The sequence below is a fragment of the Balaenoptera borealis genome (assembly GCF_965194805.1).
Source record: "Balaenoptera borealis genome assembly, chromosome: X".
Taxonomy (NCBI): Eukaryota; Metazoa; Chordata; class Mammalia; order Artiodactyla; family Balaenopteridae; genus Balaenoptera; species Balaenoptera borealis.
The window spans coordinates 72,072,831-72,089,041 of record NC_138881.1 but is presented as its reverse complement, the minus strand read 5'-3'; the positions used below and the strand labels follow the sequence as shown (position 1 = coordinate 72,089,041).

The window sequence follows — 16,211 nt, the reverse complement described above, 5'->3', positions numbered from 1 at the left end:
TTGGCTGAAGAATAAATCGTATATGTTTCGTACCAGTTGCTAATTACTCTGTACGCCCAAATATCAGGCAAGACTTTTTTTCTCCCAAACAGTCTTTCAGAAAAAATATTTCAGTCCTTATAAAATCTCACATATTACTAGTTGTTCTTTCAGTTAGTATGTTTTGGAAAAAAACCTAAGTGTTTGGGGAAGATACATTAATTTGAAATAATCTCAGTCATTGGTGGTTTTGCATATTTATAGAAGTCACCTGACAGAATCATACCTGACAGTAAAAACAAAACGCAAGGAAAGAAACAATATAAATTTAGTAATTTTTTTTTCCCTAAGGGTAGGATCTCACTACTACAACTGTTGGATATCATTGTAAAGAAGTTTTTAGAGATCATTTACAGCGTACGTTTAACATGGGGAGTTGATTGTCATGCAGTTTACCAGTTTTTATGAGACATTAAAAAAACTGTCCTAATTTTATGTAAATGGTGCATGTGGCTTGAAATGGAATTCCTACTGAGAGCATCATACATAGAATCAGAAACTGCTGTATCTCAAAAGGGTTTAGACATTTGGGAAAGGAGGATGATAGACTCTAGAAAATTGTATTCAGTTAACTAAGAATAATACAGCTAAGACTTAACTAAGCACTTACCATGTACCAAGCTAAGCATTTTAGTTTCCATGATTGATTTAATGGTATATATGACTTAAAAAGTGTAGTGATGACAAAGACATTGACATTGAAGGTACACTGAAGATTCAGTTTGAATCTTATTATTGTATGAAATGAGAGTGTGGAGAAACAAGCAATATTTGTAAAGTAACATTTCACGTAATAACTCAAACTATGTATAAATCAAGAAAGTAAATGTTATAAATAGATTCATTTAACTGTTTAAATGAATATGCCTCAAATATTTTATGTTGATCAGAAACCCTTTTTTGAACCTTATCCTTGGGAAGTGTGTGTGAGGATCACCTCATGTTGAGGCATATTCAGTACTTCCATGCAAAAATTTAGTCTAGATTCTCAGAACAACAACAACAAAAATACCCTAATTGTCTGAATGGAAAATTTTTGGTGAGTGAAGGGATTTAAAAAAAATACATTTTGGTAATGGGTTAGATTTATTAAAACAAAATATTTTTGTAGATGTTTCTTTTATTTTAATGCTTCTTTTACTCCAACATCTTGACTCTGTCACCATTTCCTTTTTCCCTTCACTCTCTGTCCCTGGTCCTTAGTTCTTTTTTCAGGCTGCTAACCCCTGTCTATATGTTCAAAGTTCCTGTACTTCACCTCCTCTTCTATTTATGTTGGGATGTTTAATGCTGTCTAATAATTACACTTGATAATAAGAGCTATCTGCCACTACTTTTCTTCAGCTTAAAATATTAAATTCAGGACAATGCATCCTTTTAAAAAAAAATATTGTCCTACTTTATGAAATCTGTAACTTTAGAAATTTTCTGAGGTGAATTTACTTGAAGCAAAGGCTACTGTAGTTATATTTCACTACTAGTTTGTTGAGTATATATAATACATTAAAAAAATTTTCTCTCTGAGAGATGTGTAACAAATGGATTAAAATTTTAAACAGATTAAAAATTGATCCTTGACCTTTGGAAAAGGTATATCTTGACATCTTCAAAAATCCCCTGTATTCAAATATTGTATCATATAACTTTCTCCATAAAATATAATTAGGAATTATTGAAAAACTTAAAGGGCCACTTTCAATCCATAGTGAGAGTTTATATACTTTGTTATACATTCTTGTTTTTATTGTATTTCTAAATATAAAATATTCAGGTCGATTATTATAAAGTCCTTAGTTATATTGGGCTGAGTACTTTTCAAAAATACTTTTACATATAATCAAAATTTGACACGGCTAGTGACCAACCTTCAAAAATCTGAAAGTAAGCAGAATGAAGTAATTTGGGGCCTGCTGTTTTAACAACAAAATGCAAAAACTTTATTATTAATAAGTAATATGTGCATTTTGATGGGATGAGAGGAAAAGCGTAAATTTAGAAAGGTATAAATTTTCTCAGAAAAGTAGAGGTTCAGAGTACCCAATTTAATTACAATTTCTTATCTGTATATTGTTTAGGAAAACAGTGATATTGTAAATGAATGCCCACCGTGGCAAGAGAAGATCCTTGAAAATGAAGAAGCTATTGCTCTTAGCAGGAAGGACAAAACCATTCAACATGTGGAAGTGTTTTGTTATGCCAGGTATGAAAAGTATTTATTTACAATAAACTATGTTCATGACTTCTTATTCACATGTCTTCAGAAGAAGCCAGCAGTAAGAATTTATATGGCATTGGTTGCTACAAGTCTACTTGATATGCTGGTTTGCATTTTTAAAAATGTAACATTAGTTTTGTTATGTTTGTTCATTTGTATTATTTTTTAGATTCCACATATAAGTGATATCATGCAGTACTTGTCTTTATCTGACTTATTTCATTTAGCATAATACCCTCTAGGTCCATCAATGTTGTCGCAATTAAACTTCAAAAACCAACAAACTCATAGAAAAAGAGATCAGATTTGTGGTTACCAGAGACGGGGGTGGGGGGATGGGGATGGTGGTGGCAGGGTGCGGGGAGGATTGGATGAAGGCAGTCAAAAGTTACAAACTTCCAGTTATAAGATAAATAAGTACTAGGGATGTAATGTACAACATGATTAATATAATGAACACTGCTGTGTGTTATATATGAAAGTTGTTAAGAGAGTCAATCCTAAGAGTTCTCATCACAAGGAAAAATATTTTTTTCTATTTCTTTAATTTTGTATCTGTATGAGATGATGAATGTTCACTAAACTTATTGTGATAATCACTTCATGATATATGTAAATCAAATCATTATGCTGTATGCCTTAAACTTATACAGTGCCGTTATGTCAATTATATCACAATAAAACTGGAAGAAAAAAATAAAACTTTCAGTTTTCTCTGTTTAGATAATATATTAATGACTTATAACTTACTGAGCTCTTTTATTTTTACTTTATATTTAAAAAAAAATTTTTTTGACCGCACTGCGTGGCATGTGGGATCTTAGTTCCCGGACCAGGGATCGAACCCACACCCCTTGCAGTGGAAGCACGGAGTCTTAACCACTGGACATCCAGGGAAGTCCCGAGAGCTCTTTTAAATACATTATCTTATTTGATCCTTACAATGGTCCTGTGCTAGGATAGAGCAAATAGTATTAGTTAGATTTTTCACAGAGTCCTTAGTGGAGCTCAAAGAGTTTAATTTGCTGAAGGTCACATGGCTTGATAAATGTCAAGGCCATACCTAAGCTAGATAGTGGTGGAGTCCAAGATTAAAGCCCAAGGTTTTTTAATCCTAATTCAGTGTTCTTCTAACTCTTAGATAACATTCAGTGTAGCAAAATGGAAAATTATAATTTTGAATTAAAAAAATCAAATTGAGTGGCCATGACATCTGGGGGCATATTTTTGTAAATCAAGAGAGAAGTGGGGGGGAAGTAATATTTTCAGTGTCTCCTTCTGAGTGAAAGAATTCATTGTTTTAAAACAATTGGAATAGTTTATTTTTTCAGATGACATGGTTGATGGGCTGAAAGGTAACAATCACATAGTTCAGTGCAACTGTTATGGAGTTATGGAGTTGAGGGATTTAGAAATCAGACTGTTAAGCTCTTTAATAGGAATTAAAACTTAAAATCCAAGATACTAGAAATTTTTCGGGACGTGTACTGTCATCATACATATCCTTGTTGTGGCACAGTGGTAAGCGTGACTTGAGCCCGTGAAAAGTTGGGGAACCTGTGGTTGATTTCTTAACCTATATTCATATCTGTCAGATGACTAGCATTTTCTGCCATTAATACATAGTTAATTTTCTATGATTTTCTGCAAAAGGACAGCCTTTGAAATGTCAGATACAGATTATAATTTACATAATGCTAAATGGCATTCAGTATGGAAAAGTATAACTCTCTGATATTGTTTAGACCCAGCATAGACAGATCTAGAACAGAAGGTGATCTCAACTGAAAATTCATATGCTTTAATGAAACCAGGAATAAATATTTGGTAACTTTCTTGTGTGTCCATGAATACTACTTGACTAGAATATAGTGACAGTCACACTCAGGCCCTTTGATAGGTACTTTTGCTATTTCAAGGCCTTTGATTTCTCTATGCTTCATGACAATTAGTGTTTATGGTTTCCAGTGACTGAAATGACACATTTTGAGTGCAGAGGAAATCATCTCGTTTTTTATTTCTGATCTCTTCAGTTTCATTTTTGGAACTTCTCAAAGTGATGAAAGATTGGTGGTGGAAGGTTTGTTTTAAAACAGAGAAGTAGGACTCTGCTATATATTTTCATTGCCCATTAGAGCGTGGAACAAGAGGTGAACTGGGATAATGTTCTATATGTCTTCATTTACTTGGAAAGGGTAGCTAGTTATTAATGCCATAGTAAGCAGGATGAGCCCTGAGAGCATCCAGTGGGGGAATGTACAGAAAATCCACTTGTCTATAATAAGTGCTACAAACATGAGTAAACAGGAATAACAGTACCTTTCTTAGCCCCAGCCAGACTATGGCATCCTTAACCTTTTGGATCATGACCACAAACTTGGCATTATATGAAAAGGGCTAGGGCCAGAATACCTGTCACAAAGATTTACTTTATATGAGAATTCATCACCCAGGACCCACTGGCTTAAATCAAAAACCTTGTTGAATACATATTTCTGACAACCCTATTTTCTGGTTTTCCTACTATAGTAGTTTAAAGCAGCAAATAGGAAAGGGGTGTCTGCTGGAGGCAGGCACACTGAGAACCACACTGAGACCAGGGTTATACTCCTGCCTTTATGATTCAACTTACTGTGTGATACTGAGCAAAAGATGTCCCCTTGGACTAGGTCATCTCAGAAGTCCCTGTGGGCTCCAACATGCTGCTGTTTTACATGTTAGTTGATAGACTAACAGAGGAAAAGTAGACAGAATCAGCAAGCTGAGAGCAGGCTTTGGGCCATTTAGTGTAGGGGCAAATGGCTTCGAATCAGGATCCCGCAAAGACATCACTGTATTATAGCACAGTATAACAATTGATGATCATAATTCTATCCTGATATCTTCAGGCAAAAGTTAATTATGTTCTCTCTACTCCACATGAAAAGGTGGGGGGGTATTTGAAATACACTTTAGAAAGATGAGTATTAAAACTGATTAGAGGGCTTCCCTGGTGGCACAGTGGTTAAGAATCCGCCTGCCAATGCAGGGGACGCAGTTTCGAGCCCTGGTCTGGGAAGATCCCACATGCCGCAGAGCAACTAAGCCCATGCACCACAACTACTGAGCCCGTGCTCTAGAGCCCTCGAGCCACAACTACTGAGCCCACGTGCCACAACTACTGAAGCCCATGTGCCTAGAGCCTGTGCTCAGCAACAAAGAGAAGCCACCGCAATAAGAAGCTCACTCACAGCATCAAAGAGTAGCCCCCGCTGGCCGCAACTAGAGAAAGTCAGCGCGCAGCAACGAAGACCCAACGCAGCCAAAAAAACAAAACAAAACAAAACAAAACAAAACAAAACTGATTAAAATAAAAATTTTATCATTTTAAGAGATTAGTTTTGGTTCTCTTAGAAAATTCCCTCATTTTCTCCCTAAGAAAGGATATCACTATGTGATATACGTAATGAAAAATATGGTGCAGGTTCCTGGCTTTTTGTTGTTATTGCTTTGTTTACATATGTGTTATTGATGTTACTGTTACATTTTGTGGATATAGTGTGTGTGTGTGTGTGTGTCTGTCTGTGTTTCATTCTGTACAGTTTTAACACATATGTGGGTTCATGTAACCATCACCACAGTCAGAGAATAGATCAGTTCCATCACCACAGGGATCCCTCCTGTTGCCATTTTATAACCACACCTCATCTCCTTCCCCAAAGTCCTAACTCCTGGCAACTACTAATCTGTTTCCCAACTCTATAATTTTGTCATTTTTGAGGACATTATGTAAATGGAACTGTACAGTATGTAACCTTTTGCCATTGGCTTTTTTCACTCAGCATAGTTACCCAGAGATTCATCTAGGTTGTTGCTTGCATCAGTATTTTGTCCCTTTTTATTGCTGAGTAGTATTCCATGGTAGCAATGTACCACAGTTTGTTTAGTCATTCATCCACTGAAGAACATCTGGGCTGTTTCCATTTTGTCTGTTACAAATAAGAATGCTATAAATGTTGGTTTACAGGATTTTGTGTGAACATAAATTTTTATTTCTCTGGGATAAATGCCCAAGTGTACAATTCCTGGGTCATATGTATGTTTAGTTTTAGAAGAAACTGACTTTTCCAGAGAAGCTGTACCATTTTACATTCCCACCAAGCATGTGTGAGTGATTCAGTTTCTCCATATCCTCACCATCATTTGGTGGTGTAACTTTTTTAGTTTAGCCAATCTTATAGGTGTGCAGTAGTGATATCTCATTGTGGTTTTAATTCGTACTTCCCTGATGGCTGATTTTGAATATCTTTTCATGTGCTTATTTGCCACCCATGTGTCCTTTTTGGTGAAATATCTGTTCATGTCTTTTGCTCATTTTTTAATTGGATGGATTTTTTTTTCCTGTGGAGATTTAAGAGTTCTTTATATATTCTAAATGTGCCCCTTGTTAGATATGTGGTTTGCAAGTTTTTCCCCCAGTCTGTAGCTTGTCTTTCATCCTCTTTACACAGGGTATTTTGCAGAGCAAATGTTTTAAATTTTGATGAGGTCCAATTTATCAATTTTTTCTTCTGACTCTTGGCCTAGCTGTAGAGCCAAGAGATTTTCTCCTATTTAAAAAAAAAATGTTTTGTAGTTTTACGTTTTACATTTAAGTCCATGATCCACTTTGAATTAATTTTTGTATAAGGTGTGAGGTTTAGGTCAATGTTCATTTTTTTTAACCTAAGGATATCCAGTTGCTTCAGTACTATTTGTTGAAAAGGCTGTTTTTGCTCCATTGAGTTACTTTTGCATCTTTGTCAAAAATCAACTGGCTGTACTTGGATGGTCTATTTCTGGATTCTGTTTTCTGTTCCATTGATGTCTATGTCTTTTCCCACACCAGTATCACACTGTTTTGATTACTGCAGCTATATAGTTGGACTTAACATCAGTTCGAATGATTTCCCCCAATTTATTCTTCTTTACCAAGATTGTTTTAGCTCTTCTACAGTTTGTGCCTTTCCATATAAATGTTTTAATAAGCCTGTCCATGTCTAGAAAACATTGCTGGAATTTTGATAGGAATTGCACTAAAGTTACAGATCAACCTGGGGTGAATTGACATCTTTATTATTTTGAGTCTTCCAATCCATCGACAAGGTATGCCTCTCCATTTAGGGCGGTCATCTTTGATTTCTTTCTACAGGATTGTGTAATTTTCAGCATACCAGTTCTGTACATGTTTTGTTAATTGTATACCTAAGTATTTAATTTTCTTTGGAGCAAGTGCAATTGTAAGTGGTATTATTGCCTTTTTAATTTTGGTTTTCACTTGTTCATTATTCGTATCTAGAAATATAATTGGTTTTTATGCATTCATCTTTTATCCTGAAATCTTGCTGAACGTGCTTATTCTAGGAATTTTTTTGTAGATTCCTTGGGATTTTTGCATAGGCAGTCATGTTTTCTGCAAAGAGGAACAGTTTTACGTCTTCCTTTCCACTGACCTTTTTTTTTAGAGTCTATTTTCTATTGAGAGTCATGTGTTTTCTGTCCATAGCCACATACTGCAAGTTAATTGTATTTTCTACTTATCCTTAGACTCACTTAATGAGCATTTTTTTTTCATAAAGGAAGTTATTATCACTTCCTGAGGACTTTGTAATTATACGCTAATGCTGGGCAATCATTTAGGTTCTCTCACTTGCTAATTATCTTGATCTTGTACACTACTCTCTCAGCATATGCAAGTCAAATCCACAATCTGACTAAATGACAAATTACCAGAAGCCTTACACTTTAATGGTCATTCATGCCAAGAGTTTAGTTTATTTAGTTGCATCAGGCATATAGAGAGAAGTCAAACCTCAATCCTTGGTAAATTATGCATATAGAATATTGTTTTAAATATTGATATTTTGGTAAATTTCCAAAATATCATGTAAAGATAGCTTTATAATGATATGAATGCTGAAATATTATGACTTGTCTTCCCATCTTAGACCAGAAGAGTTAGCTTATAGAGTTGATGTTTATTAGGCCAAAATCTATGGTTTGATTCTCACAGACGTCGCTTGATATTTCATCAAGGAAGAATAGTGTCTATCTCTTGGCCACAAACAATATTATAGTCATAACCAGTAGCCTTTTGATTTTTAATCTTTGATTACAAGGAGGACAGGGCAAGGATGCAAGTAGATCAGTGCAAACCCATCACCACTGCTTGGAAAATACCTCAAAGTACATGGCAAGTCAGTAACACCATATTCTAATGTAAACATATAGGATAGCACATTATTTTTTTTTATGATTGTTGACTTTACTTATTTTCAAAAATTTTAAGTGTTCAATCTAAAGGTTTTAGTGATCTTTTGAACATTAAAGTTAGTATTTTTTGGTTATTGCATAGTTAGGCTAAATATTAAAATAGAAATTGTAGGGATTAGTCTCTTTTCATAACTTAAGTCCAGTTATCACAAATTCTATAAAGAACTACCCAGATTGTTTTGTTTTATCAGTGCTTTGTTACCCTGAATGCTGCTTGTAATAGGTGAGATAATCTCTTGTTTGGGCCAGAAATACTTTTGCTATACATAGATTATTTTTCTTTGAAACAAATTTTGTGATTATACAGTTGACTTATAGAAGGGAAGAGTAAAAGACCTATAGCATTTATTGGATATTATCTTTGTGGCAGCTGCTATAACTTGCTTCCTTACATATTTTATTTCATTCAGTTTCATTTAATCTGTGCTATGACCAGGGAGAGCCAGAGATAGGAGAGCCAGGATTTGAGCCCACATCTATCTAACTCAAAAGTTTGTGCTGTTTCCATTGTGTCATGTTGTATTTCAGGCATCAGATAAATACATGTATGCGCATCAAGGAAGCCATTCCACCAATGAATAAAGTATTTCCTTTGTGAAGACTAGCACCTAAAGAAGTACATTTACTTCTTTAATTTACTAGAATAGTGTTTAGAATTGTAAAGTAATTATATCTATATTGGGGAATTAAAGTGCCTAACTCCCAACGTTCGGAAGATAAGGGATGAATCCAGTAACCTTTAGTTGTCGTGACTGTAGTTTGTACACCACAGAATACAGTAGTTTAGGTGAGGGAATAAAAGCAGCTGCTATTTCTGGTTTTAAATATCCAACAGAAGATGAAAAGGCACAGTACATTAATTCACACTTAATTCACGCAAACCCAAACAGTTCTTAGGTAAAAGATGGTTGCCTATTAATTGCATGATGTCATATAGTTTCTTTAGTGAGAAGAGATATTTATCTTTCTAAAATATTGGCAAGAACTTGTACTTTTTCTGTCCTTTCTTTTTTTGCGTAATACTGAACATTGTTTCCCCTGTTCTGGCGTGATAATGTTAAAACAGGATGAAAACTTACTTCTTAGATTTACAGACGAACCAGCTCTTTCGTGGATTGATACTAAAATAAAGACATTGTAATACTCATCTAAAATTATGTTTATTTACTTTAGATTCTAAAACTTTAATTTAAAAATTTTATAAGTAACATGAGCCTCTTAAGCAAAAACGTAATAATACCAATAAGAAGAAAGAAATACAAAATTTAAAAAAATGAAAAATCACCTATAAATTTTATAATTTAGAGGAAGCTATAATTTACCACTGTGTACAAGTAAGTTTGTTTTAGGCTATAAGTGACACAGTGCCCAACTAAAAGTGGATGGGTAGGTGGGAGGGTAGGCAGGTGGGTGGGTTGGTTGGTCCTGTTGCAGAATTTACTAATTGAGAATCTTAATCACATCAGAGTTGGGGTAGGTACCCAGCACTTCTCTTAGCTTCCTGTCCAGAGTTACAAGATAGTTGCCACGATTCTGAACAGGTTTTCACACAGCAGAAATCTCAACGAGAAATTAAGGGGGAGAGATTTTCTTCTAACATGTGTATGCTTTTGTTTGTTTGTTTGTTACTATTATACTAGGGAGTCTTTACCAAAGCCCCCAGCAGATTCTCCCTTGTCTCAATGGCTAAAACTAGATAACCTGCTCACTCTTAAATCAGTCACTAACAAAGGGCAGTAAAATTACCATAATTGGTTTTAATCAGTCATGATCCATCCCCTAGTTCTGGGTACCTTCTGCCTGATATTGGAACAAAATTGCAGCTCTTGTGGCAGGGAGGAAGACAATAATGGTTGTTGAGTAGGCAACCAATAGTACCTGCTGTACACCACCTTATGCTATTTTGTTCTTGGAGAAATGTGACAAGAGGTTGATACTTCAGCTATATTCTACTGTATGTGTTAACATTTTAAGTTGGTAACAAATAAGGAAATATATCTACCAATATATTATATTGCAGCAATTCAAAATCGACTACAGTGTTTTTTTTTTATATTGCTGTTTTCTGGAACAACAACTTTTTGATAGTCTGATTCTTATGAGTAACCATTAAACATTTATTTGCAGGAATAAACAGCTGGGTAGCAGTGTAACGTGTACTGTGCAAATCAAAAGTGAATGGCCTTAGCACAAAGTGCATACATCAAAGTAAAAGAATACAATTTCTGCAACAAGCTATACTGTGGGGAAAAAAGGTGCAAATGACTGAAAAATAAATAGTGAACACCTGTGCTGAATAAATTAACCAGCTGGTTGGCAGTTTTTCATTTGACTTATCTGAAAGGGTGACTGTTACAAGGCATTAATAAGACATATTCACTTTGAGGCATTCCCTTGTTACTACCATTAATTGATAAGCAATACTAGGTAATATCAGAATTTATACCCCTAAATTCTCAGAGTTATATGTAGATTGTGGCAAACGGTAAAAAATGCATTCAACTAAGCAGTTATTCAGCAGTTGCAATTAGGTAAAATTATCTCAAAAATATTGTTACACTGTATTGTAAATATCCTTTGAAATTCAAATAAGCAATATAAGTGACATTAGATTTCATCTGTCAATTTATTTTCATATTGAAAATTTTTATAAGAACTAATGATGAAGATTTTTCCCCTTTGTATGTTAAAATCATAGTAGTGTTTTAGAACTCAAAGGTTCCCTTGAGAGCTTATAATTCAGCCACATTCATTTACAAATGGCAAATGTGTTTTTATACTTTTCAAATACTTTAAAATTAATAAAATTGAGTTATTATTCTGAAGTGTTCTCCAAAGTTTGAATTATTTTTTTAAGAAAAAAAATTTTTTTTTTTAACCACAGTATAAAGTTTTAAATTTGAGGGACGATAAGTCCTTTTTGATGAACAGAATTTTGCTTGCTTAGGAATTAAGTGGAATTTGGGGAGTTTTCTGGTGTCTTTATAACTTCTAGTTAGGTATTAAGTTCAATGTTGGCAGAACTCCAAAAAATATTTTAGTTGTCATTAATGGAAAGTAAGGAAACTATAGTGTTTCTATTGCATGTGTTTTCCATAGTCCTAGGAATTTCACCAGATTATGATGTTGAGAATAGTAAAACTTAATAGCTTATGCATGTAGAACAAATTCACAAAGAATAACTCCTTTCCTTAAACTTACACCCTTAATTAAGTATTTGGACTTATATTTTCCAGATTGTCCAGTACTGGTTAATGCATTTCATTCACTCTAGAAAGCTCCTTTTCTCAGAATATAATAGAGAGCCACTGACCAGATAGTAGCTGTGCTCAATTTCCATGGTGTCATCATCATGCTCTGTAATAAGAGAAATTGCCATATTCTGTCTTATCTGTAAAGTATCATTAATTATCCTGCCATTTCTTAGTTTAATCTTTAGACGTGGAACTTTTTGCTGAAAGTTGTCACCTTAGATCCCTCATGCAACACACTTTGGTTTACTGGTTTTCAAAATAATGAAAGTGAATACAAAGCATGAATAATTCTGTAGAAAATATACAAATCACATTTCTTATTATTGCTCTTCATTTTTAATGTTGCTTAATGGCAGTGGTGCTCTTATGTGGTTATGTGGCCAGAGAGCTTTCAACATGTGATTAAAAACCTAAGAACACATGTTTTGAGTTGCCTGTTGACCTATGGGAAATTTAACAATATCTTAGGTTTGATTAATATCTTATGTTTGATTAACCATTTGGAGTTTATTAAAAATACTCTTCATATATATTAGCTCATTTATCTTACAAAAGCCTCATGAAAGTTAAGGCAGATGAATGATCTCCCATTTCATAGATGGGCAATCTGAAAGTTAAGTGACTTGCCTAATATCTGCTAAGTAATACATCCAGGACTAGAATTTTCCCACTACCTTTTCCTAGATCTGAAAATTGTTTTGATATTAATGATATCATCATTTTTTCATTATATTTAATTGAAATTACTAGATTATAACAGTAACCATGGTATTTTATTTCTTAACATTTAAAATAAGTTATTCTTTCCTTGTACCCTTTCTTACTGTAGTGTTTATTGTGTTAATTTCAATGAGGCACTTTTTGTTCACTGCCCACAAACTTTGTTTTTTTAAATTTTTTAATTTTTTTTTCTAAACTCTTTATTGGAGTATAATTGCTTTACAATGGTGAGTTAGTTTCTGTTTTATAACAAAGTGAATCAGTTATACACATACATATGTCCCCATATCTCTTCCCTCTTGCGTCTCCCTGCCTCCCACCCTCCCTATCCCACCCCTCTGGGTGGTCACAAAGCACCGAGCTGATCTCCCTGTGCTATGCAGCTGCTTCCCACTAGCTAGCTATTTTACGTTTGGTAGTGTATATATGTCCATGCCACTCTCTCACTTTGTCCCAGTTTACCCTTCCCCCACCCCATATCCTCAAGTCCATTCTCTAGTAGGTCTGTGTCTTAATTCCCGTCTTGCCCCTAGGTTCTTCATGACCTTTTTTTTTTTTTTTTTGATTCCATATATATGTGTTAGCATACGGTATTTATTTTTCTCTTTCTGACTTACTTCACTATGTATGATAGACTCTAGGTCCATCCAACTCACTACAAATACCTCAATTTCGTTTCTTTTTATGGCTGAGTAATATTCCATTCTATATATGTGCCACATCTTCTTTATGCATTCATCTGTTGATGGAAACTTAGGTTGCTTCCATGTCCTGGCTATTGTAAATAGAGCTGCAATGAACATTTTGGTACATGACTCTTTTTGAATTATGGTTTTCTCAGGGTATATGCCCAGTAGTGGGATTGCTGTGTCATATGGGAGTTCTATTTTTAGTTTTTTAAGGAACCTCCATACTGCTCTCCGTAGTGGCTGTATCAATTTACATTCCCACCAACAGTGCAAGAGGGTTCCCTTTTCTCCACACCCTCTCCAGCATTTGTTGTTTGTAGATTTTGTGATGATGCCCATTCTAACTGGTGTGAGGTGATAACTCACTGTAGTTTTGATTTGCATTTCTGTAGTAATTAGTTATGTTGAACAGCTTTTCATGTGCTTCTTGGCCATCTGTATGTCTTCTTTGGAGAAATGGCTATTTAGGTCTTCTGCCCATTTTTGGATTGGGTTGTTTGTTTCTTTAATATTGAGCTGCATGAGCTGCTTGTAAATTTTGGAGATTAATCCTTTGTCAGTTGCTTCATTTGCAAATATTTTCTCCCATTCTGAGGGTTCTCTTTTCGACTTGTTTATGGTTTCTTTTGCTGTGCAAAAGCTTTTAAGTTTCATTAGGTCCCATTTATTTATTTTTGTTTTTATTTCCATTTCTCTAGGAGGTGGGTAAAAAGGATCTTGCTGGGATTTATGTCATAGAGTGTTCTGCCTATGTTTCCTCTAAGAGTTTGATAGTGTCTGGCCTTACATTTAGGTCTTTAATCCATTTTGAGTTTATTTTTGTGTATGGTGTTAGGAAGTGTTCTAATTTCATTCTTTTACATGTAGCTGTCCAGTTTTCCCAGCACCACTTATTGAAGAGGCTGTCTTTTCTCCACTGTGTATTCTTGCCTCCTTTATCAAAGATAAGGTGACCATAGGTGTGTAGGTTTATCTCTGGGCTTTCTACCCTGTTACATTGATCTATATTTCTGTTTTCGTGCCGGTACCATACTGTCTTGAGTACTGTAGCTTTGTATTATAGTCTGAACTCTGGGAGCCTGATTTCTCCAGCTCCGTTTTTCTTTCTCAAGATTGCTTTGGCTATTTGGGGTCTTTTGTGTTTCCATACAAATTGTGAAATTTTTTGTTCTAGTTCTGTGAAAAATGCCAGTGGTAGTTTGATAGGAATTGCATTGAATCTGTCGATTGCTTTGGGTAGTAGAGTCATTTTCACAATGTTGATTCTTCCAATTCAAGAACCTGGTATATCTCTCCATCTATTTGTATCATCTTTAATTTCTTTCATCAGTGTCTTATAATTTTCTGCATACAGGTCTTTTGTCTCCTTAGGGTTTATTCCTAGATATTTTATTCTTTTTGTGCAGTGGTAAATGGGAGTGTTTTCTTAATTTCACTTTCAGATTTTTCATCATTAGTGTATAGGAATGCAAGGGATTTCTGTGCATTAATTTTGTATCCTGCTACTTTACCAAATTCATTGATTAGCTCTAGTAGTTTTCTGGTAGCATCTTTAGGATTGTCTTTGTATAGTATCATGTCATCGGCAAACAGTGACAGCTTTACTTCTTCTTTTCCAATTTGGATCCCTTTTTTTTCTTTTTCTTCTCTGATTGCTGTGGCTAAAAGTTCCAAAACTATGTTGAATAATAGTGGTGAGAGTGGGCAACCTTGTCTTGTTCCTGGTCTTAGTGGAAATGGTTTCAGTTTTTCACCATTGAGGGTGATGCGGCCTATGGGTTTGTCATATATGGCCTTTATTATGTTGAGCAAAGTTCCCTGTATGCCTACTTTCAGGAGGGTTTTTATCATAAATGGGTGTTGAATTTTGTCGAAAGCTTTCTCTGCATCTATTGAGATGATCATATGGTTTTTCTCCTTCAATTTGTTAATATGGTGTATCACATTGATTGATTTGCGTACATTGAAGAATCCTTGCATTCGTGGGATAAACCCCACTTGATCATGGTGTATGATCCTTTTAATGTGCTGTTGGATTCTGTTTGCTAGTATTTTGTTGAGGATTTTTGCATTTATGTTCATCAGTGATATTGGCCTGTAATTTCCTTTCTTTGTGACGTCTTTCTGGTTTTGGTATCAGGGTGATGGTGGCCTCATAGAATGAGTTTGGGAGTGTTCCTCCCTTTGCTATATTTTGGAAGAGTTTGAGAAGGATAGGTGTTAGCTTTTCTCTAAATGTTTGATAGAATTCGCCTGTGAAGCCACCTGGTCCCGGGCTTCTGTTTGTTGTAAGATTTTTAATCACATTTTCAATTTCAGTGCTTGTGATTCGTCTGTTCATAGTTTCTATTTCTTCCTGGTTCAGTCTCGGCAGTTTGTGCATTTCTAAGAATTTGTCCATTTCTTCCAGGTTGTCCATTTTATTGGCATATAGTTGCTTGTAGTAATCTCTCATGATCCTTTGTATTTCAGCAGTGTCAGTCGTTACTTCTCCTTTTTCATTTCTAATTCTATTGATTTGAGTCTTCTCCCTTTTTTCCTTGATGAGTCTGGCTAATGGTTTATCAATTTTGTTTATGTTCTCAAAAGACTAGCTTTTAGTTTTATTAATCTTTCCTATCCTTTCCTTCATTTTATTTTCCTTTATTTCTGAACTGATCTTTATGATTTCTTTCCTTTGCTAACTTTGGTTTTTTTTTTGTTCTTCTTTCTCTAATTGCTTTATGTGTAAGGTTAGGTTGTTTATTTGAGATGTTTCTTATTTCTTAAGGTAGGATTGTATTGCTATAAACTTCCCTCTTAGAGCTGCTTTTGCTGCATCCCATAAGTTTTGGGTCCTCGTGTTTTCATTGTCATTTGTTTCTAGGTATTTTTTGATTTCCTCTTTGAATTCTTCAGTGAACTCTTGGTTATTAAGTAGTGTATTGTTTAGCCTCCATGTGTTTGTATTTTTTACAGTTTTTTTTCCTGTAATTGATATCTAGTCTCATAGCATTGTGGTCG

The 16,211-nt window shown here is 34.6% G+C and overlaps 1 protein-coding gene across 1 annotated transcript in view; it reads left to right on the top strand.

Moving 5' to 3' along the window:
• Nucleotides 1–16,211, top strand: part of CHM (CHM Rab escort protein) — a 181,099-nt gene that overhangs the window by 44,760 nt on the left and 120,128 nt on the right. The window contains exon 4 of the mRNA XM_082377225.1: nucleotides 2,115–2,239. Coding sequence (XP_082233351.1) covers nucleotides 2,115–2,239 — 125 coding nt within the window. The remainder of the gene's footprint in view (nucleotides 1–2,114; nucleotides 2,240–16,211) is intronic.